Below are 22,948 nucleotides of genomic sequence, written 5' to 3'. Positions count from 1 at the left end.
GTGGGCTACGTACGCACAAGGTGACAAGAGTCTGTACGTAGCTACTAATTATGCCTATGTCCGGGTAGTTTTAGGCACACATCATGCCTTGTTGATATTATTGTGGATTTATGTTCATTGTTTGCCTTGACAAGGAGCGAGATTGAGAATGCTTATTAAATACTTTTGAAAGGAGTCGAAATTATTCTAAAGATGGGGATCTTGAAAGTCTTCGTTGAAATCTCATATTTTGAAAAGAATGGAAGAATGCTTTAATAACTGGAGAAAATCTATATTTTTACCATGTCGCATTTATGGTTCGCGAGCGGAGGTAATTCTTTAAACTATATTTTTCCGCCTCGCATGGATGATTCGCGAGCGGAGTAATACTTTATATTTATGTTTGATCACGTCGCATGGATGATTTGCGAGCGGGGTAATAGATGCATCTATGGTTTGCACCGTTCGACCCTCGGCAGTGCACATTTTACATTTATGTTGGATCGGGCCAAACGTCCTCGGTGGTATATATGTTTTATAATAGTACTGGAAATCCTTTTATTTAACTGGTATAAATTTACTGTTTGGTGAATATTGGTTTAAAAGAAGGAAGTGGTTTAAGCTCTTAAATATGGTGAAGACTCGCTCAATTATTTCTTGTTCTAAATGTTATTGTTATATATCATACTTAGTTAGAATTTTTAAATTACCATATTGTTGGCCCTTAGTAAGTGTCGAAGTCGACCCCTCGTCACTACTTCTTCGAGGTTAGACGGGATACTTACTGGGTACACGTTGTTTTCGTACTCATACTACACTTGCTGTGCATTTTTGTTGCACATGCACATGTATGTCTAGTGGCCTAGTTGGGTGCGGCGGCATGGTTGATATGGATACTTAGGTAAGCTACACCTCTCGAGACGACCCGCAGCCAGCAGAGTCTCCTTCAGAGTATTGTGCTATATTTTCTTTTCTGTCCAATTTGTATTCCGGATAGTTGTTGTATTATATTATTTCCTAGAAATTGCTGATGCACTTGTGACACCGGGTTCTGGGATGATTATGGGGTATTCTGTATTAACTTCTAAACATTATTTTATTTATTTTGTAAAGATTATCTTTTACTAGCCAAATTGAAGGAAAATCATAGTTTTCACAATTATTTAAACAAGAATTTAATTAAGTATTTGTGGTTGGTTTGCCTGACAGCGGTGTCCGGCGCCATCACGACCCTTAATGGATTTTGGGTCGTGACATATTCAGACGTACAGGTTGATTCCTTTACTCCATGTTTCTTTCATGTGTTTTATATACTGCTTTCATGCCTTACATACTCGGTACTTTATTTGTACTGATGTCCCTTTTGCTAGGGATGCTGAATTTCATACCTGCAAGTCCTGATAGACAACTGGATAGACCTTCCCAGTAGACAGAGTTAAACATTTGCTTGGTTGGTAAGCTCCACTTTCTCGGGGTTACTAGGTCTAGACCTTGGAGTCCTTTTATATATATACAGGTTTGATGGGTAGGTCGAGGCCCTGTACCGACCATAATACAGTTTAGTTATTTCTAGAGGATTGTAGACGAGTCTTGTATATTTTGTATATCAGTATTTTGGCCTTGCCAACCCTGTGTACATGTTAGTTTGGTATTGCTAATTGTAGACATTTATGGTGGCCTCGTCGGTCTTGATTTGTAAGGTAGGCCTCGCTGACCTAAGTTGAGATACCCCTCCAGAGTTCACAGTTATAGAGTGGTACGCTCGGGCAAAATATGGCACCAAGTGCTGGCCACACCTCCCCAGGTTTAGGGCGTGACACCTTTCATGTTGGAAGCCCCATCTATGAACAAGGTCCAGACTCTTGATGTCGTTTTCGACACCATTACCGCTTCTTTGGTGGACAAAGACAATAGTTTGGGAGTGAAATTGGCCACGAAGTCGACCAAAACTTGTGATTTGATCCCATTCCTGGGTTTATACTCGATCTTAAATTCACTCATTTTGACTGCCCACTTGTCCAGTCGACTTGAAAATTCAGGTTTGTGAAGGATATTCTGCAGAGGAAAAGTTATCACCACAGCTATCGGGTGGCATTGAAAATAGGGCCCAAGCTTTCGTTCGGCGACTACGATAGCTAAGGCTAATATTTCGAGGTGCGGGTAGCGAGTTTCATCTTTTATTAAAACTTTGCTAACATATAGATAGGAGATTGCACACCTTCATCTTCTCGGAATAGAACGACACTTACCGCTACTTCCGAGACCGCTAAGTAAATTAGCAATTGTTCACCTTCCTCTGGTTTTTATAGTAATGGAGGGCTTGATAAGTACCTTTTCAGGTCTTTTAGGCATTGTTGGCATTCTGAAGTCCATTCGAAGTTCTTCTTCTTCTTCTTCAGAAGTGAGAAGAAATGATGGCATTTTTCTGAAGATCGGGGAATGAACCTGCTTAGAGCAGCCAGTCTTCCAGTTAACCTTTGGACTTCCTTCACATTTGTCAGTTGGTTAGGAATGTCCTCGATGGCTTTAATTTTATCGGGATTGACTTCTATCCCCCTTCGTGATACCAGAAAACCCAAAAACTTACCGAAGCTAACTCCGAATGCACATTTTTTGGGGTTAAGCTTCATGTTATATTTCGTTAGGATGTCAAAGGTTTCTTGGAGGCGTTTTAGATGGTCACATGTGTTCAAAAACTTAACCAACATATCATCTATGTAAACTTCCATTGTTTTCCATATTTCCTTTTTGAACATTTTGTGCACGAGCCTCTAATAAGTGGCTCCGACGTTTTAAGCCCGAAAGGCATCACATTATAGCAATATGTGGCAAAGTTCATTATGAACGAAGTATTTTCCTAATCCTCCGAGTTCATTTTGATTTGGTTTAACTCGGAATAAGCATAGAGGTAACTCATCAACTCGTGCTCGACTGTTGCATCGATTATTTGATCAATGTTTGGCAATGAGAACGAGTCTTTTGGGCACGCCTTATTTAGATCTTTATAATCTACGCATATGTGAAACTTATTATTCTGTTTTGGAACTCCCACTACATTAGCTAGCCAGTCGGGATACTTTACCTCCCGGATTTGAAACGATATCAGGCAATCGAGTTACCTCTTCTTTGACAAACCTATTGTTAACATCAGCAATCGGGTGCTTCTTTTGCCTCACCGAAGAGATGTTGGGGTCCATGCTTAACTTGTGCACGTCCACCTCTGGCGAAATATCTATCATATCCATATGCGACCATGCAAAACAATCAACTTTAACTTTAAGAAATTCTATAAATCCAAACCTGAGTTTGGGGTTTAATCATGTCCCCAAGTGGGACTTCCTCTCTAAGAACTTCTCGAACAATGCGACTTGTTCAAGTTTTTCCACTGTGGATTTGGTTGAGTCCGTTTCTTCCGGTACCTGAAAATACCTTAGTACCTGATAATATTTTGACGACTTTTTCTCTCTATCGACTTTGTTTGGTTCGGGAACGGGCGTCGATTCCTGTAATTGCTATGCCGCATGTTCCTTCCCTTTACTACTGGAAACCGAGATCGCATTCATCTTTCTTGCCGCTGTTTGATCTCCTCTTATTTATTTAATTCCCTCTAGAGTCAATAATTTCAGAAGTTGATGGTATGTTAATAGCACAACCTTCATCTCGTATAGCCATGGTCTGATAAGAAAAATATTGTAGCCTATGTCGCCATCTACTTCTTCAAACAAGGTAGTCTTCATGACCCTTTCGATGTTTGTGGGCAGCAAGATCTCCCATCGGTAAGTTGAACCCGACGAGGAGCTTTGTAGTCAGAATGATGCTTCCTATTAGCCTGGCTTGCTCCATTATTCTCCATTGAATGATATTGGCTGAACTTCCTTGGTCCACCAAAATACGTTTAATTTTAAAATCTAAAACATTAAGAGAAATTACTACGACATCATTGTGCGGTAGTAGGAGTCCATCAATGTCCTCCTCTGTGAAGTTGATATCGTCCTCGGCGACTTTCCGAAGTCTTTCGCTATGAGTCACCGATACCTTTGTCTTTTTTGCTACTGAAAAAGTTACACCATTAATCTCGTTCCCCCCGAAAATCATGTTGATCATTAGTCGAAGATGATTTTCTCCTATCTTAGAGGGTTTTGCGTTATCTCGGTTGTAGCCATAGTTATTTTTATCCTGATCACTTAAGAACTCTTGAGATGGCCATTTTTCAGCAACGTCGCCACCTCCTTACACAGATGTCGACAGTCCTCAGCTCGGTGGTCGTTAGTCCCATGATACTTACACCATTGATAAGGATCCCTCTAATTGGGATCGAGTCTCATTGGCCTTGAGAATCGTGCTTCCTTAATGTTCCTCATTGTCAATACCAGCTCCACCACGCTGACATTGAAATTATACCCGGACAGTCTAGGGTATGTCAAATTTGGGGAGCCTGATATTTCCTTATCGCGTAATGATTGGTTATTGTAGCCACGATCAGTTCTCTTGTCGGTAGCAAACTTGTTCGCCAATTAAAAACCTCTGCCACATCCTTTGGCCCTTTCGTAGGGCAAAGACCGACCCTTAAAAGATCGTCGATTTGTGTCGAAATCATCCTTCGACTTTTCCTTGTTCTTTTCTCGATCCCGACCCTTGGTTGATGCCGGGAAACCGAGTTGACCGTCTTATATTCTTATCTCTGATTCATATCGATTGGGGACATCTGCCCATATAGTTGCCTGGAACTCGAGCATGCTTTCTTTCAATTTTCAGTTTTAAGGTTCAACCCCTTAGTAAATACCTCAGCTGCCCATTCATATGGCACGACCGGTAACAACATCATTTCCTTATGAAACCTGGTCATGAACTCTTGCAGTAATTCAGACTCTCCTTACACAATTCTGAATATGTCGGCCTTTCAGGCCTGTAACTTCCTGGCCCCGACATGGGCCTTGATGAAAGAATCTATGAGTATCTCAAAGGAATCTATTGAACGTTCAGGTAAAAGTGAATACTATGTCAGGGCTCCCTTCATGATGGTTTCCCCGATATTCTTTAGTAGGACTGACTCAATCTCGTGCGGAGCTAAGTCGTTCCCTTCACCGCCATTGTGTGGATGGTGATGTGCTCCTGAGGATCCAAAGTCCCATCATATTTTGGTACGTCTGGCATTTTGAACTGCTTTAGGATTAACTCTAGTGTCGTGCTCATTTTGAACGTCAGCTGGGTGTATTTATTTGAGTCCCATCCTTTCAACACTTGTTGTGTACCCGAAATTTAGTCCATTCGGGCGTTTATTTCCCTTATAAACAGCATGAGCTTGGTTTTAAAGGGATCATTCCCGTTATTGTTACTAGATCCACCGCCATTCCCCCGGCCCCGTCAAAGTCGACCTTACCCCTCAGGGTGTTGTTATCAACCCTTTGCACTGTTTGATTTGCAGGAGCACCGGGAGGAACTGAACCTCTTCCATTCGCATTGTTGGAAGCACCCGTCAACGCTTGCCTCAATTCTGTTATGGCCTAGTCTTGCCGTAAGAGATGGCCTATAATGTCCTTTTGTTGTTCTCTCAAGATCCTTACTGTTTCGCAACGTGCTCGTCTTCGGCGTCATTAGAAGTCGTCTCACATACATGTCGTGGATATTGCCCGCCATGGACCCGCGTGGCTATATCCTCCTCATTGCGGGTGTCACTGATCGAATCTTCGTATTGAGGAGGATTTCTTTGTGCCTCAACGTTTTGTGCGATGTTGACATCGTTATCTGCCATCTTTTACGAATTTCTTGTTAAGAAACAAAGAATAAAACATATTAGTAATAGGTGCAAGGATCAACTCAATTACGCATCTGTCTAAGCTCCACGATGAATGTCAAACTATTTATCGTAAAACGGTACAGTTAAATTTATAACGTGGTTTTATAGACAAGGGAATCTATTTGATCTCAAAATAATAAATAAATTAAATAAAATGCAAGACTTAACATTGAAATCGAGATAACACAACAAACAACTTGGTGCCGGGAGCAAGGCTTCCGAAGACAACCATAAGAATATCAATAAACTGAAATAAAGTATTATTGAGCTTAGAATAATGTGTAACATAAGTTTGTCAGAATTTTCGTGTCTTACGATGGCTGTTGAAGTCAGTATTTATAGCTACACTTAGGGAATAAGGTCCTAGGATCAAACCCCTCTTAAATAACAATTATGCGACCATTGATGAATACATAACGACAAGCTATGAATGCCAAAATTCTCTGTAACGGATTATTATGTATTTAACACTGAGGAATATTCTTCATTGAATATTATTGGGTGATAAATATTCGTTTGTCCTCGTTAGCAATGTTCAATACGGGGTCTGCCCGGTGCCAACCGAAGCCGCTGTTCTCGGCCTTGGTTCACACTTGCTTCGTCTTCCATCTATCTTTTGTTCCACGTGTCGGTCTATTATTTAAGTATTTAATATGAACCAATTTTACCCTACACGCATACGTAATACTATGAGTTTTGACTAGGTAAATGTGTATAAATATTTATGTTAGAGTTGTTTTGCAAAATTTTTTGAGCCGAGGGTCTCCTGGAAACAGCCTCTCTACCCTTCGGGGTAGGGGTAAGGTCTGCGTACATATTACCCTCCCCAGACCCCACTTGTGGGATTATACTGGGTCGTTGTTGTTGTTGTTGTTGTTGTTTTGCAAAATAGCATAATATACATGTAATTGATTATGACGAAAATTAATTTTTATTAGAAATAATTTCTATCAAAATGATTTATAGTGTTTCATTATGAGTAAAAAAAAAAATTATATACAAAATAACCAAATACCAAAAAAAAACAGTTTACCTCCTCGTACCAAACCAATGAGGTCAATACGTGTAAATGTTGTCCTGCTCGGTAATGTGTCGGTTTATAGCCCCCCCCCCCCTCCACGGAAAAAAAAAAACATACTCCGTCGCTTTTGGTTTCACTTACGGTAGAACTCCTTTTCAATTGGGAAACAAAAGCATTAATTCCAACAGAATTATTCCTTCTTATAAAATTCCTTTACGCCGATTGCCCCACTCCCTCTTCTTCCTTATAGTTCCCTGAGTTGCGATCGGCTCTCAGATTCTACTGACCGAAACTTCAGTTGTCAATTGTTTGATCCCTTTCTCTGAACTGTTTATTTAGTCATATAACTATACAACATGGCGTCAACGGAGGGGCTGATGCCTATAACAAGAGCATTTTTGGCTTCTTATTATGATAAGTACCCATTTACCCCTCTCTCTGAAGATGTTTCTCGTCTTTCTGATCAAATTCATTCCATGGCTAATGATCTGCACGAGGATTCTCCTTTGACCGAAGGTAATCTTTTTCGTCAAATTTACACTCTTATGAAGTTAATAGTAGTGCAATAGAATCATCATATATTGGATTAAATTCAAATGGAAACTGGGCGTCTATTCACAACTATTGATATCGAACTCATGAACAAATTGGACTGAAAGTGTTAATACATTAGGAAAAAAGGTCTTTGATACATATTGCATAGAGAGAGTTATGCCCAAGGATATAGTGGACCTTTAGAATGAGAATGTGTAATGGAACCCACTTGCTCCTTGGTTTGAGGTGGCTGGAAGCCTCGAACACATGCAACAAGGAGTACATTGCTCTGAAGAATGTTGTATTTTACTGAATAATTTGGTTTTTAATTCAACCATAGGTGGAGCTAGGCGGTTGGCCCGAATCCCTTTCGCTGGAAAATTAGGTTGTGTATATAAGGCCATTTTTTTTATGTGTATATATCATATGATGATAACCCTTGGCTTATATTTGATGTGTATATATTGCATTGTGTATTTTTTTTTGTTCTTTGAATAAATCCCGCCTCCGCCACTTAATTCAACGCTTCTTATTCCACATGTGAGGTATGTTGAGAGCCTTCTTTCGGAGCGTGGGTTGAGAGGCTGGTCTGGAATGTGAGACCAGGTTATTGGTTATCTTCGGAAGTATTTTGTTTGTGTTGAACACATGCGGTGACTTGATTAGTGCAGCCACTTAAACTTTGCCTTTGTTTCATGTTAACCACTGATGTAGAACCTTTAAGCTGGTTCTCAAATAGGCAAGCAAACTTAGTGGATGCCATGCCCTCTTGAGGCTTATCTCCGTGGGAGACCACTTGAATGGTCTTTGTGGTTTGTTTATTAGAAGTTAAAGTATTTCCATCCACATCTGTTGTTCTCAGATTTCACGACATAGTGATACAGCTAAAACATTACCAATAGCATGGAATTCCTTGAAGTGTCTCAAGTGCTTTTAGCTAATACTAAGCATGTTTGAAGATGTGCTAAATTCAGGATTACTGCATAGCCTGGCTAACCTTGTCTGAGACACGATTAGCAACAATATTCTGATAGAGGATTGCGAGGATAGTGATATTTACAAGAGCTATTCACTTACTGACTTAAAAAAAGTGCTATTCACTTAACATTGATTAATATTAATATATGGCAGTTAACATTGAAAAATATAATCCCTTATGTGAGAATGCACAGGAGAAAAATCTATTATTAACAATGATACAATGAGCCGTATATATAATACATCTTCGACTCCTATGAGATTAGGACATATTCTTCTCCTACTATATATGAGACTAGGACATATTCTACTCCTACTGCATATGGGATTAGGACTATTTACACATAACTATCTAACACTCCCCTTTAATCCGGTGCATACAAATCATACATACCGAGCTTGTTACATAATGTAACTAATAGGAGGACCAGCGAGGGACTTGGTAAAAATATTTGCAAGCTGGTCATTCGACATACAAGGCAATAGACTCCCCTTGAGCAACAAAATCAGGTTGTTGCTGATAAATAAAAGTTGACCGAAAAGTCGCCGGAAAAATTTGAAAATAGTGAGACTAAGCCGAATTTCATACTATAAAATAGGTTCTAAAACACCACCAGAAATAAAGAAACTTTCTAGAAATTACTATTCACGATGGGAAATCATGGTTTACGCCGGAAAAAAAATAAAAATTGTCAGAATTTGATGTAATTTATATGGGTAGGCTCGGAATCACTGGACGAGTAAGTTTCCCTGAAGAAGCTTTGTCAAAAAGTGGCCGGAATGGCTCATATGCGCCGGAAAAAATTGTTGTAGCTCGCCGGAACCCTAGTTCTGGCGGCGTGTGGAGGCGCGTGAGGGACTTTTTGCCTGAGCAATTGTCTGTTTACGAATAAGATGGTAGTGTTGGTTTTCGCATAATACTTATCAACGAGGAGAGTAAGTAGGAGATAACGCAAATCAATCTTGAGTCGTCAATCGGAAAGACGCACGGTGACCGACTTTTCTGTTCCGATGGGACTGGAATTTTTGGGGTTTGGTCGCACAAAGGTTTCGGATCCGATGGTGATACTGGTATATGCACAATACCACTGTAGCAATGATGAACCCTGGGAACAATACGAAGTTGCTAGAAAATTGCAGGGCGACGAGATCTTTCTTCCCGGATGTCGCTGGAATGACACACAACGATAATTTTCTCACTAAAGCTCTGATACCATGTGAGAATGCACGGGAGAAAAATCTATTATTAACAATGATACAATGAGCCCTATATATAATACATCTTCTACTCCTACTGCATATGGGATTAGGACATATTATTCTCCTACTACATGTGAGACTAGGACATATTCTACTCCTACTACATATAGGATTAGGACATAACTATCTAATACCTTAAAAGATAAAGAGAACTGTGCATGTTGCATTTACTAATCATAAAATTGACGCGTGGCAAACTTCATTCAGGCGGAACAGCTACGAATATGTGATTCTGACCTCATTGTTGGAAGTAGTGGATGGTCAATTAAGAATCTGATTTAATGCTGCAATCTCTAAGTTGGCCCCTAGTATGACATATTATATTTCATCTCGTTTTATTTTCAGTACTCTCTTATTAATTCTCTCAGTAATTTTCTTAGTATTTTCCGTGATTTATGTTATGGAGGATTAGCTGAAAAGCGTTTTCCCTGATTGATGTTGTCTACTTACTAACTTGCAGATACTGAAATGAGAATGAGATTATGTTAATAAAAGCAGCCCTGAATTTCTTTATCTGTTTGTGAACTCCACTTGTGAGGCAACTCTCATTCGATTTGATTTGACAGGAGAAAGTTCATTAGTCCGTGAAGCAGAGAGCCCCCCTCCTCACAAAGTTGATGAGAATTTGTGGAAGAATCGAGAACAGATTGAAGAAATACTTTTCCTATCGGAAAGCTCCAACTGGCCACCAGTGGTGAGATATACAGTTGTTAGAACTTGAGTTTTAGCTTTTCTGAGAAGGCCTCAGTTGACTGCTAGTGATGTCATTTGTTTTTGGCTTAGTTAGTTCTAACCCCTCTGTCTCAAGGCGTGCTTCATTCCCGAAAAATATGATTTTTTCTTTACTTACTTGAATTCCTCACACAGGGTTGAGCAAAGATAAAAAATTTCTGTATATATTTCATCCTTCTCTGGTGTTCTTCAGCTCAAATCGCAGTCAACCGCTGAAGATGCTGAACTTGCTTCTCTTCTTGGACGGCTTGGGGAAAAATTTCGAAATACATTGAAGGTTGTGGAGACTTTCCAATCAAGGAATTCCGAGTTTGTATTCAACACTGGTTGGTCTTTCTGTGCTTCTTAATTGTTGAGCTACTGCCAATTTATGAATAATATTCAGATCTATCTAGATTGTTTTCTTTTAGTCTGATTGTTAGTTTATGAGACATCATTACTCTCTATTCCTGATAATTAAGTAAAAGAATGTCGTCACCTGAGTGCTCGTTCTTGAGCCAGTATGGGCGAATGCTCCTTGTTTGTTCTAAAGTCGAACTCCGCTATGTAAAGGGGAATCAAATGTTGGATGAGTTGTGCTAACTACTAGGTTCCAGTAAAATGATATGATGAAAAGGTAAGAAACATTAGGTATAAGGGCATTGGTGATGGATTATACCTTAGGAAGCTTTAAGCATAGGGAGTAGGGAAACATGGGAAGCAGGATCTATTTTCAAGGCTAAATAGGTGATTTGAATGCAGTGGAGATAGGAGGAGAAAAAAGAAAAACATATAGGAACCGCTTTGAGATCCCTTATGCATCACACCACAAAATTAGAATTGCATTACATAATCGAAAGAAATTAAGTTGCTTACGCTTAACAACAACAACAACAACAACAATTACACCTCTCAGTCCCAAACAAGTTGGAGTCGGTTATATGAATCTTCACTGACCACGTTACTCCATTTAAATTACCGCATGTCAATATTGTGCAAATAAAAAGTATTAGAAGTTATGTATATTTTCTAAAAATATAAAACTTTGAAAGGCTAAACCACTCATAGAAAGCATAAGACTTATAGTAAAGTGCTAATGTTTAAAACATGTTCTTTACTAATATGTACCGCCTATATAGATCTTTTCTTCCATTGTGCCCTTTCTTTTGCTAAGTTGCATGGATCCCCATGATCAAACCATATCAACTGACCTTCCTTCATTTTATCCTCGATATGTGCTACTTGAACTTTCTCGCGGATGTGATTATTTCTAATCTTGTATGATCACACATCTATCTTAGAATATGCATCTCTACGATTTTCATCTTGCGGATGTGTTGAACTTTAGTGGCCCAACATTCACTCTCATATAGCATTGTTGGTTTTATAGTTGTTCTGTAGGACTTACCTCACTTTGTTAGGCTTCCTTCTATCGCATAGCACTCCTATAATGCTTCTCCATTTCGACCATCCGATTTGATTCCATGTGTAACATATTCATTTTGTATTTCCATTCTCCTGGAATAATGAGCCTATATATCTTAATTTTTTGCATTTAGGCACCATAATCCTATCTAATATCACCTCAATTTCACTTTTTGCATGTTGACCAAACTTGCAGTGCATATATTCAGTCTTACTTCTACTCTTCCTAAGACCCTTACTCTCTAGAGTGGTTTTCCATAATTCAAGCTTTTCGTTGATACCCTCGCTGTTGTCAATTAGCACAATATCGACCTCAAATATCATACACCAAGGGACTTCATCTTGTATTGTGTTGGTCACGTCATCCATATCATACACCAACAGACTTCTGCTTCCAAAATGCTCATTGGAAGTCTCAACATGTAGTCTGCACCTACACTCTTTTTTGTGGCCCTCACTCTCAACAAATAATCTATCCTCTCATTCTCTATCATTAGTCCCCCACCAAAATGCACCGTCATCAACATGGTTTGCTCTGCCACCCTCCTCCTTTCTTCTCCTTATCACCACTGTCAACCTACTCCCTTTTTCCCTGCAAACCACATGTTAGTCGCTTCTCACTTCTCTTCCTCTCCATGACTCTTTTCCCACCTCCATGATTTCAACTTCCTTAGTCACCCCACCACCATAATCAAAAGAGTGTTCATGTGTGAACCCACCATTTGGAGTTGGTTAAGAATACTGAGACAGTTGAATCTAAAGCTTTTGTTTGGAAGATTCTAGCCCTTGGCATAATTTCTTTGCCTATATCCGAATGATCATGATGATCTTAAACTCAATTCCAATTATCATAGTGTGAAGTTCTTGATTACCACTAGACAGGAACTTGTTCAGCTTCATAACAAGAACATTGTTTTCGGAACAGTTCTTGAATGTGAGTACTCAGATTTAGAACTTTTATCTTTTTAGTTGGCATATATGCATGTTTAGTGAAAAGGATGCTTTGATATAGTGTATGTTGTGACAAACTCAAATGTTGCTTAAGAAAAGAGATACGGTGTTGCAAATCTCCAGGATATTATTAGCAGAACTTGAATTGTCAGGATAATGACTGAAAAATCAAGGCTTAAAGAATCGTGTCAGTCGCGTAAATGTGCAGCATTGGTCACTGGAGAGTTAGTGACACCAGAAAGATCACTGGAGCTGAACTGTGTTTGAACGATCATAGAGCGAGGAGCGACGCTTGAACAATTCCAGAAAGGAGTAATGCATGAATGGTTGCTGGAGGGAGGAGTGATCCTGAATGATTGTCCGAGAGTAGTGGCACCAGTTGTTGGAGACAGGGGCGAATCTAAAGGTGTGAGTATGGGTTCCCGGGAACCCAGTAGCTTTTGGCTAGATCCCGTATTTGTATTAAGAAAATCATTCAATGTATAAGAATATTTAGTTGGGAACCCAGTTCTTTAGTCTGGTTATTATAATATATTAATTTAAAATCGATGTAGGAACCCATAAACTAAAAATCCTGGATCCGCCTCTGGTTGGAGAGAGGAGTGGCGTCGAACACTAAAAGAAACAAGAAAAGACGTAAACATCGGGCTGGCTTTGCACAGTAGCTTGAAGCACAAAACAATTGAATTTTCTTCTTAAAACTCATAATTGCAGTTATCTCTGCCATCCCATCTTGTCGTAGTCCTTCATATTCAGTTTCTCATCCAATTCACCATTAGAGATATATTCCTTTATTTGAAATGAAACTACTTTCGTTCCATCAAATAGTCAGCGCTTCATATTGGAGCACACTTAGACCTTTGAAGGTTATTTCTTGGTGTTGGATCTATGTTTTCAGGCTTCAAACATTGTCATAGTATACTATCCAATATAGAAGGAAAGAAATAGAGGGGGTGTTTGGAATTGAAAGAATGTTTGCCTGAGTAATTGGAACTTCTATTGTGGTACATTTTTGGAATAAATGTAGTATCTCAGTCATATATGATGGCTGGTTGCTCCTTTTTTTTCAAAAATAAAATGACTGGTTGCTCTTTGTACAAATATGTTTTTGTATGTGATTTCTACTTTCTATGTTTCTTGTGTATGGAGTATTTTCCCTTCATATTAAGAATTTTTTACATTTACTGAAAAAGAAAAGTATTACCCAAAGTTAAGTGCCCCTGCGCTTATTATCAACTATTACAGTATGTGGTTACCAGATTCTACTACAAAGGCAAGCACCAAGTTGAAGAGATGTGCAGTACATCTCAGCAACTTGCTATTGTCTTACACGTTCCAAAATAGCAACAACAACCAGTATAATCCCACTTAGTGGGGTCTGGGGAGGGTAGTGTGTACGCATACCTTACCCCTACCCTGGGGTAGAGAGGCTGTTTCAAAATAGACCCCCGGCATCCTTCCCTCCAAGAACTTCCCACCTTGCTCTTGGGGTGACTCGAACTCACAACCTCTTGGTTGGAAGTGGAGGTTGCTTACCATCAGAGCAACCCCTCTTGTCTACACGTTCCAAAATACAATATAATTATTTGACTTCGCTTATCATCTGGATGCTCTTATTACTTCTGTAGTGATGACGTACATGCCACAAGACTTCCGCGGTACTCTTATTAGGCAGCAGAGGGAGCGTTCTGAGAGGAATAAGCAGGCTGAAGTTGATGCTCTAATCAACTCCGGTGGAAGTATTCGTGATCGATATTCTCTACTATGGAATCAACAAATGGAACGGTAAATAATATTTTATCATATCTTCGTGATGGTGCAACCAGTATATGATTTGATTTTGACTTATGCTGAGATGCTACCAAACAGGAGGCGGCAACTGGCTCAACTGGGTTCTGCTACAGGTGTCTATAAGACACTGGTGAAGTATTTAGTTGGAGTGCCACAAGTATGTTGCAATTCATTTAGTAGAACATAATGGATTTATAACCTTTCCCTACCATGTTCTTGTCAATGTTTCTCTAATCAAGCCCTGTTGTTTTCATGCATTAACCAAGTAATACTTAACCTCATGGATGCCAAGTGGCCATTTGGAAGCCCTAATGTTAAATTTAAATAGTTTCAATTCAAAATATATTCATGCCAGTGATAGTATGTTGATTCTCTGGTCTTCAGTAAAATTATTCACCTGCACGTTATCTTGCAGGTTCTGTTGGATTTTGTTCGGAAAATAAATGATGATGATGGGTATCTATTTTCTCTGCATTTAGCTTATTTATTCTTTTTTTTTTAAAATTATGTTCTTTATAACTTTGCTCATTCTTCAAGAGTTGAATGGACTATATTAATGCTGGCTACTGCTTTTTGATAATTGTCTACCTCTAGGCCAATGGAAGAGCAGCGACAACGTTATGGTCCACCTTTGTACAGTCTCACGAAAATGGTGCTCAACATTCGACTTTTTCTTTCTCTACTATGGCGACGTTTTGAAGCTAGAAAACTGTAAGACTTGTCTATATGTTGTACTTTCAAATGATTGAATCAAGATGCATTTGATTATTTCTTTCAGAAAGTTTGCATCCTTGCTTCACAGATCAGCATTTTTCACCTGAACCTTGTAGTGTTTCCTTTTGGGCAGATCAAAGGATCAAATGACGGTCTTGGAAGAAGCAGTAGATGTATACACATCTGAGTTCCAAAGATTCATCAAATTCATTGGGTATTTAATGCTTCCAGAACCATACTTTTTATCTTTAGCTTGTACCTAATCATGTTATCACTTTCAGTATAGATTAGCCTAATATCCTTTCCGTTTAAGTATTGCTCTATAATGTCTTTATCTCATGATTACTTAGAGAAAACATTCAAGTAGCTTCTTAGATGACATTCACATCATTGTAAGCAACTTATACAATGTGTGGAAGCTAAGGACAGAAGAGAAACTAAGGGAATGCTTACAGTTTGTCCTATTTCTTTGGTTTGCTTAAAAGTGGAGGAAAAAAATTTAAGGGGGAAAGCTATTTTACCTTTGTGTTTGACAATTTTAGTTTGGAGAGAAACATTTCCCTTTCGCTCTTGACTTTTCGAACCAAACAAAGGAAAGACTCATTTTCTCCCTCTTTCTCCTTCATGCCTTCTTTTCATTGTTTCTTCTAGCTATTGGCCTCGAGGCAAAGATGAGCTATCTAGACTCCTATCAAATTCGAAGGTTAAAATTTTGAATTCCTTTCAACTTTTTTGTAATGAGAACTAGGGGATGATAAAGGGTAGATGGCATCTAAAGGAATGTCTCTGTGTATATATTCCTACATGTATAATTTAGAGCTAGTATAACCATACTTTCTCTTGCTAAGCAACATATTTCAGCACTGTGAAACCTCCCTTGGCTTACCATTCCCAAGATGACGGAGCATAGGAAAGCTAAGAGACATTAGCTAGATCATCATAAAAAGGAGATTCCTTTTTTCCTGAATGCTACTATCAAAACAACAAGGAGTTTTCAGCAAAAAATTGCATGCGAGGAAGTTGAATGCTATATGGGCAGTGAGTGCTACCAAATGATTAGTGTGATAAAAATGCAGATGTTAAGATGGATGTGCGGTCGTCATACAAATTAGACAATATAAGAAATAACCACTGTTTTCACAAAGTATAAGTAGCACGCGTAGGATAAAGTCGGAGAGAGTCGCCTATGATTGTTAGGCATGTCCTACGCAGACCTCCAAATGCACTGCCTCCATATGTTAAAAGGAGATGAGGTACCTAAAATCACATGGAGAAGTTGTCTCAGAAGGGTTGTAGTCGTTTGGAATCAATGCAAACTTGGTAAAGAACAAAAATCAATTAAAAAAAAAAGATCTTCACAAACGATACAATTTGTTGGATCAAATCCTATTCGTGTTGGTACACTTACATTAAGGGTCGTTTGGTTTAGATACAAGTTATGCATGGATTAGTAATGTAGGGATTGTAATGCAGAGATATTTCTTGTTAGATGTTTGGTTTGAGGTATTACAAGTTAGTGTACAATGTATACTTTTATGAGGGTTAGTGTTGTCATTTTAATGTTTTAATCTTTGAATTACTAATACCCCCATTCGTTTTCCAGTTCTCTCACATAAAATAATAAGTAGTCCGCATAACTTATGCTTGTATTATTGGTAAAGACAATAAAAAAGATACCAAACAAGGTGTTATAATGCTGAATTTAGTCAGGTATTATACTACCTTACAAATGGCCCTTAAGTCTATGCCGGGGTCTTTAAGTTAGTAGAAATTTATATGTAAGTGTAAGATAAGTATGATTACAGAACCCCTAATTGCTTTAAAAGATGTACTCTTGAGTAATGGAATGGATCATCTCCAGACTCCAAATATAGTGAATTAATGAAATTTACATCTATGTTGCTCGGACTCTCAGGAAATGTCGATGGATACGTGTCGGATCCTCCAAAAGTAGTGCATTGTTGGAGGATCCGAGCCATCCGACACGGGTGCTACAACTGTTTTGGAGAATCCGTGCAACATAGATTTACATTACCTTATCAAAAAAAAATAGTGGAATAGATATAGAAGATTTATATAGTTGATCCCAACTGGTTTGAGACTGAAGGTATAATTGTTGTTACTGCTTTAAAACATGGTTGTGAAGTAGCTCTACTACCCACAAACTATTGAGGGCCTTTGCTGGGGGCTGGGGCAAACACTGGCCCACAGGGTGCCCCAACAGGGACCGAATGAAAGACCCAAGCTTGCATGAATGACATGAACCATCAACGTCCTACAAATGAAGACTGCATCTATTTGATGCATCATCACATGGCCGTCATATAACTCCTCGAGAATCATGTCATTCGCTTGTCACATGTTGCCACTAGAGTCATAAATACTCGAAGTAAGCTCCCGGCTCGCCCCCATCTCTAAAGTGGCTTACGAATGAGCGGAGTGCTTGTGGCTGTGGTAGCTGCGAGCCTCCCGGGTCTTGCTTTCTCGTTAAGCGGAGAAAAATCGGGGAGGGAGAAAGAAATTTTTGGAGAAAGGTCACTCCTATTATGCTGTTGCTTTAAATAGGCTTGGGTGAAGTTACTGCTTTAAATAGGCTTGGGTGAAGTTACTACGGCTGCTCTCTTCTCTCTGTGATTTGCTTCAATTCACGCTAACCTTCCATAATGATTTTAAGTTTTCTGCTTGATACTTCAATATTCTTCGGGTCTGTTCATTTATATATGCAAAATGTAAGGGAAATTACTGTAAGCACGAAGAGATTGTTGAACAAATGAGTTGGATGCTTCACAGACCCTGCGTAAACGCGGTATGCTTTGTGTAAACGCGGTATGCTTTGTGCACCGGGCTGCCTTTTATATATTCTAAAAACCATTTTACATTTCTTATTTAGATGGACAGATAATATTTGAAGTATTTATTTTAGATTTTAATGATAAGCTTTCTTGAAGTCAATTTTTAATTTTCTATTTTTGGTTACTAACATATTTATTCATAATATTATTTTAACAATTAATTTTTCTAATTAAGTAATAATTTCATTGATTCCTTAACTATTCTCAGGGGTGACCCCACCTGTAGTGGTGTACAACATCTTAATATATCATTGTTTCAATTATATTTGTTGTTTATTAATGCCCTCTTGAATGCAAACTCCTAGGTGATGTCATTGTATGCATTAGAGCGCCGCATAGGCAAGCACAAAGTGCCCATCCTGGGCTTCACGTAGCATCAGGCTTAAGTGTGCCTCAATCTAACCCTTAACGATACTGACTGTTATAGATTTTCTGTGTTTCCTAGCCAAATCTTAATCTTTTATGCCAAAACATGTAGATACTGACTCACATCATAAGAGGTACACTTTGTCATTGAATCGGAGGGTGTAGTGAGTATGTGTATAATTTGGTACTTGTTTCACTGGCTTTACTTACCTTTTACAGTGATGTATTTGCGAATTCCCCTTTCTTTATTACTGCGGAAGAAGCTGGTGCATTAGATGCCAGGTATGTCCAAAATTCCTTTCTATGGTGGTTCCATGTACATTTTGCCATTGGTGGACTAAAATATAAGACAATACTTGATATGAGTTTCAGAACTTGATCTAGAGCTTTCTTTTTGTTCCCAAATGCAGAAAAAGTGACGAATACAAAGAAGTGAGTGTTCCAGCGGGAAAAACTCACGAGGTTTGTTTTTACTTGGGAGGATTACTTTCTCCAAGTCATATTTCCTTTTAGATAGGTGCTGCTCATTTTTTAGCTCCTAAGATGGTCATGTCTGTTTGTAGTTTTTTTCTCTCTTTGTGTCTATGTATGTGAATGTGTGTGTCTTTATAAATAGTTGTTGGTCACATGTGTAGCACGTGTATTCTATGTCTATTTTCACAGAATTTGTATTAAAAATAATAAATTTTTTAACTGCTTGCATACTCCTAAAAATATTTTTTCTTAGTTATATAACGAGATTAAATAAGCCTGTGAGATAGTATTTGTAATTACATTACTTTTATTTCATGAGCTATAAAAATGTTAGGTAGTCGTATCTCACCCAATAGTTCTTTATGGATGATATTTGTGATCTGTTCCCTTTTTGGTTGAATGTTCACGATGAAAACTCCAAATCTTTTGTGTAAAAGTCTCAGAATGATATTGACTTAATTTTAAAATTTTAGATTATTATCAATCACTAAATCTTTCAATGATAGTTACAAAAGAATAGATTTTCTTCTTCCTTGGTGAATATGTTGGATTCTTTTGTGATGGGACTGCTGAATTTTTCAAGTCTGGCACTTTGTAATTTTCTAATGAAAAGTGGCACTTCTATTTGCATTTTGTGTCCCACCCGCATCGATACGTTTGCATTGCATTCTTGTTAATATAATTCATTCTCCACTCTTTCTAGCCGCCTTCGCTCCTAGATTTTGGGTTGAATTGATTCACACTGTATTCATATTTTAAATAATCGTATTTCTTCTGAACTTCAATTCAGAACTCCTTATCGAAATTCTTTTTTGGCAAGTCAGCTACCTATGACCATCCAAGAGTCTTGTAACCTTAATCTTAGTTTTTACTCTTCTAATAAATCAAGTACAAGATCTAGGCATTATATATTGCGTGGTTATCCACCAATTGCGAGGGATTTGGTGTTTTGATCCAACAATGGACAAAGTTTATTTTCAAATCATGTTCATTTTAGATTTTGCTTAGATAGTCATAGATTTTATCTATTTGTCTTTGAATGACCTAGAAGCTGAAAGTTTGTATTGTAGAGCTTCATTTGAGTGTTGATAAAACTATGTACAGTTGATTTATGTATCTGTTATGTCAATCTTATCTTAGGTTTCATTGACGGTGGACGCCATAAATTCATACATTGCTTGGGATTTTGCTTTGGTTCAAGGCAGAGTGGATATGGTAATATCCTTTTTTCTTCCTATAGATGTGCCTATTTCGGTATTCTTGGTATCAAACTTCTTTTATAACAGCTTCCTTTTCTGTGTTGGTTGATTTTTATGCTATATACTGTCTTCTTTAGATTCGTGGTCATTTGTTGGAAATTGATGCCCGGCTTAGTTATCTCCTGCTTCTTTTGGCTACGTCTCTACGGTCTATGGAGTCTTCCTAAAGGATTTTCTATGGTTTCCTTCTTACCCAACTCTGTATGTGAGTCTTAGATATTTCAGTGGTTTCCTTTGCTAAAGGAGGAGAAATTCCAGCTAACATGGTTGTTAAAATGTGTGGCCATCTCATCTAAAAGTTTAAGCTGGTAGAGGGAGCATACTTTTATTTACTTAATTATGTTTTCAACATGTTCCTTCACATGTCTGATTCTTTTTCATGGGGCCAAGCCTGGATTTTTTTTAATAATGGGTGATTGTGAGACTCAAATCCAAGACGTCTGCCTGCTTCGATACCATGTTGAAGTGTTGACCAGCTCATCTAAAAGCTTAAGCTGTTAGAGAAGCGTATTTTATTTACTATTGTATCTTCGACATCATATGCTTTCTTTGATTCTTTCTTCCCATAAGGCTCACATAACACCTGCTTCACCTTGTCTTCATCTACTGAATGAGTAATTTGCTCCTCTTTATAAAACCATTTGGATTAAGAAATCAACTTGCATATAACTTTTTCAACCTCTCTGACAGCTGTTTGGTAATGATACACTGACTACCAAAGTTATAGGCCTAAAATCTTTCACTTCCACTGCATTAAAAGAAGCATAAAACTTCTTTCAAATATGAAGAAGACAGTTTCTCTCTTTTGGCTTACAGATTTTACGGAGGAGAAATTTTACTGAAGCAAATTTCTCTCTCTTGAAGCATGAAGAAACTATTTCCTTATCCTCTTCATTACCTTTATGTCTTGTTATCAGACTTCTGTTTTCCTTGTTCCAAAGCTACTTAAGCTGCACATAAGCGACACCAGTTGAGAGAATATGCTGATTTTTCAATCATGTATATTTGGAGAATGTGTGATAGATCTCTTGCATAGTTACATATGTTTGTCAGTTAACTCAGACATGACACTAGCAGATTTATTTAACCAAGTTATCTGGGCTTCATCTTTTCTTGTAACAGGACATTGGCTTTAGCATGGAGTTTACGGATCTTTCCGGACAGAAGACGGTATGAAAGTGTATTTCCTTCACTTTATTTTCCCCTTTTGTCATAAAATGCATCTGTTGGAATTTCTTGGTTACTGGCTAGCATCACATGCCTTAATTAATCTTCTTTCTTTTACAAGATAACTTCTCCTTTTCCTCTTCTCTGACTCAAGTTCTGGTTTTGAACTTTTTGAAATGTCAATAAATGCTCGACTCGCAGCAAATCTTACCTTATCGACGATATGATGCTGACCAAGTGAGTATATTTTGCTGTTTTACTATCCTAATTAGTAGATTTGCTACCGGACCTCCTTAATGTCATTTTTTCCAGGGAAACTTTTGTACGGTTCTGGCTGGACACTACAAACTCATATGGGATAATGCTTATTCTACATTTTTCAAGAAGGTGAGTAATACATTAATTATTGAAACCCAATTCATTGAGGTTATGCTGATCCCTTTGGAATTATTCAGTCCTATCCTGTTGGTGTATCAAACAACAGCTCCTTTCCGTTGCCTATGGGCTTTTCCTGTTCCGGTAGAACTCGCTCTAGTAAAATAAGTAGTTTATGTAACGCTTCTGTTGGTCTCAGCACTGTGGTCGCCTTTAAGTGCATGTTAATCTGCACTGGCATCAATCAATTGATTGCTTTGATACTTTGCCTAGTTTTATGTAAAAGAAACATAACCGTCTTGGGTGATTATTTTGCTTTGATTTGCAACAGGTCCTGCGGTATAAGGTGGATTGTATACCTCCTGTTGTAGAGCCAGCGCTTTCATCTGATCAAGTAGATGAGTGAAAGTATTCGTTCAGAGTTTTTATTGCTGCCCAATTGCTCATGAAGATATTATGTCTCATTTGTTTGTATACAAAGGCATTTCCTTGTTTGTACTGCTTGAATTATACCAGATTAATCCACCCTGTGCTGCTTAGTCCCGATCTCAAGCTGTAACCACCTGTTGTATTGATTGATGCCCAGATCAAGATAAAGTCTCAGCATTCACGACTTTCATTATACTTCTAATGTTGACATAGTTGGATATTTAGATTGAGGTCCATGAATTGGCAATCTTTCTGATTAGGCAAGATTTATTAACTGTTTGATAACAACAACAACAACAACAACGTAGTGTAATCCCATAAGTGGAGCATGGGAAGGGTAGTGTACGTAGACTTTACCCCTACCTTATAGAGGTAGAAATGCTATTTTCATAGACCCTCGGCTCAAGGAACCTCGGCGCTGGATAATAATGGTGTTACTTCGAAGGATTTGCAGTTAAGAGGTGCTTTATCAAAGACTGCAGCTAGAGGACAGCAAGTAGAGAAACATTCTCTAATCTTTCAGTGAGTAAGAAAAGCAATTCTTCTGGAATTTAACCTATTTTTTTTAGAGCAATTCTTGATTCATCAACATTGTCGAATACACAATACACAAGATACTTATTCATTAACTTCATATTATGTTGGGAAAAAAGAACTATAATTAAGAATAACGTCTTGTTACAATCTTTGTAAAAGGGACACCATCGGCCTTCAATGTCATTGAGTTGGTGATAATTAAATTTAAGGCATTCTTTTCTACGATAAACTAAATTAAGAAATTAAACTATGTGAAAGAAATAAAAAGAAAGGTAGCCCATGCATGTTCGTTTTAAAGTGCTTCTTTTCTTTTCCATGAATAAACCAG

At 38.2% G+C, this 22,948-nt stretch overlaps 1 protein-coding gene across 1 annotated transcript; it reads left to right on the top strand.

The window, feature by feature from the left end:
* The first annotated feature begins 6,935 nt into the window (after positions 1 to 6,935).
* LOC107813275 (uncharacterized) lies at positions 6,936 to 22,319 on the top strand. Its single transcript, XM_075254216.1, has 15 exons — positions 6,936 to 7,313; positions 10,136 to 10,263; positions 10,495 to 10,627; positions 14,285 to 14,441; positions 14,526 to 14,604; positions 14,863 to 14,903; positions 15,042 to 15,158; positions 15,295 to 15,375; positions 18,599 to 18,661; positions 18,790 to 18,841; positions 19,994 to 20,068; positions 21,235 to 21,282; positions 21,481 to 21,516; positions 21,592 to 21,666; positions 21,986 to 22,319. Exons 1-15 carry the CDS (start codon positions 7,154 to 7,156, stop codon positions 22,058 to 22,060), a joined length of 1,320 nt encoding a protein of 439 aa, XP_075110317.1. The 5' UTR covers positions 6,936 to 7,153; the 3' UTR covers positions 22,061 to 22,319.
* Positions 22,320 to 22,948: the final 629 nt, after the last annotated feature.

Source organism: Nicotiana tabacum, chromosome 5, assembly GCF_000715075.1.
Source record: "Nicotiana tabacum cultivar K326 chromosome 5, ASM71507v2, whole genome shotgun sequence".
Lineage (NCBI taxonomy): Eukaryota > Viridiplantae > Streptophyta > Magnoliopsida > Solanales > Solanaceae > Nicotiana > Nicotiana tabacum.
Note: the sequence above shows the minus strand (reverse complement) of the source record. Positions and strands in the feature narration are given on the sequence as shown.

What these genes read in the sequence shown, in the direction of transcription:
- LOC107813275 (XM_075254216.1), top strand. Translation starts at nt 7,154, where the DNA reads ATGGCGTCAACGGAGGGGCTGATGCCTATAACAAGAGCATTTTTGGCT. An exon ending in TTCAAGGCAGAGTGGATATG is followed by an intron (nt 20,069 to 21,234) that starts GTAATATCCTTT and finishes TTCTTGTAACAG; the next exon opens with GACATTGGCTTTAGCATGGA. An exon ending in ATTCTACATTTTTCAAGAAG is followed by an intron (nt 21,667 to 21,985) that starts GTGAGTAATACA and finishes GATTTGCAACAG; the next exon opens with GTCCTGCGGTATAAGGTGGA.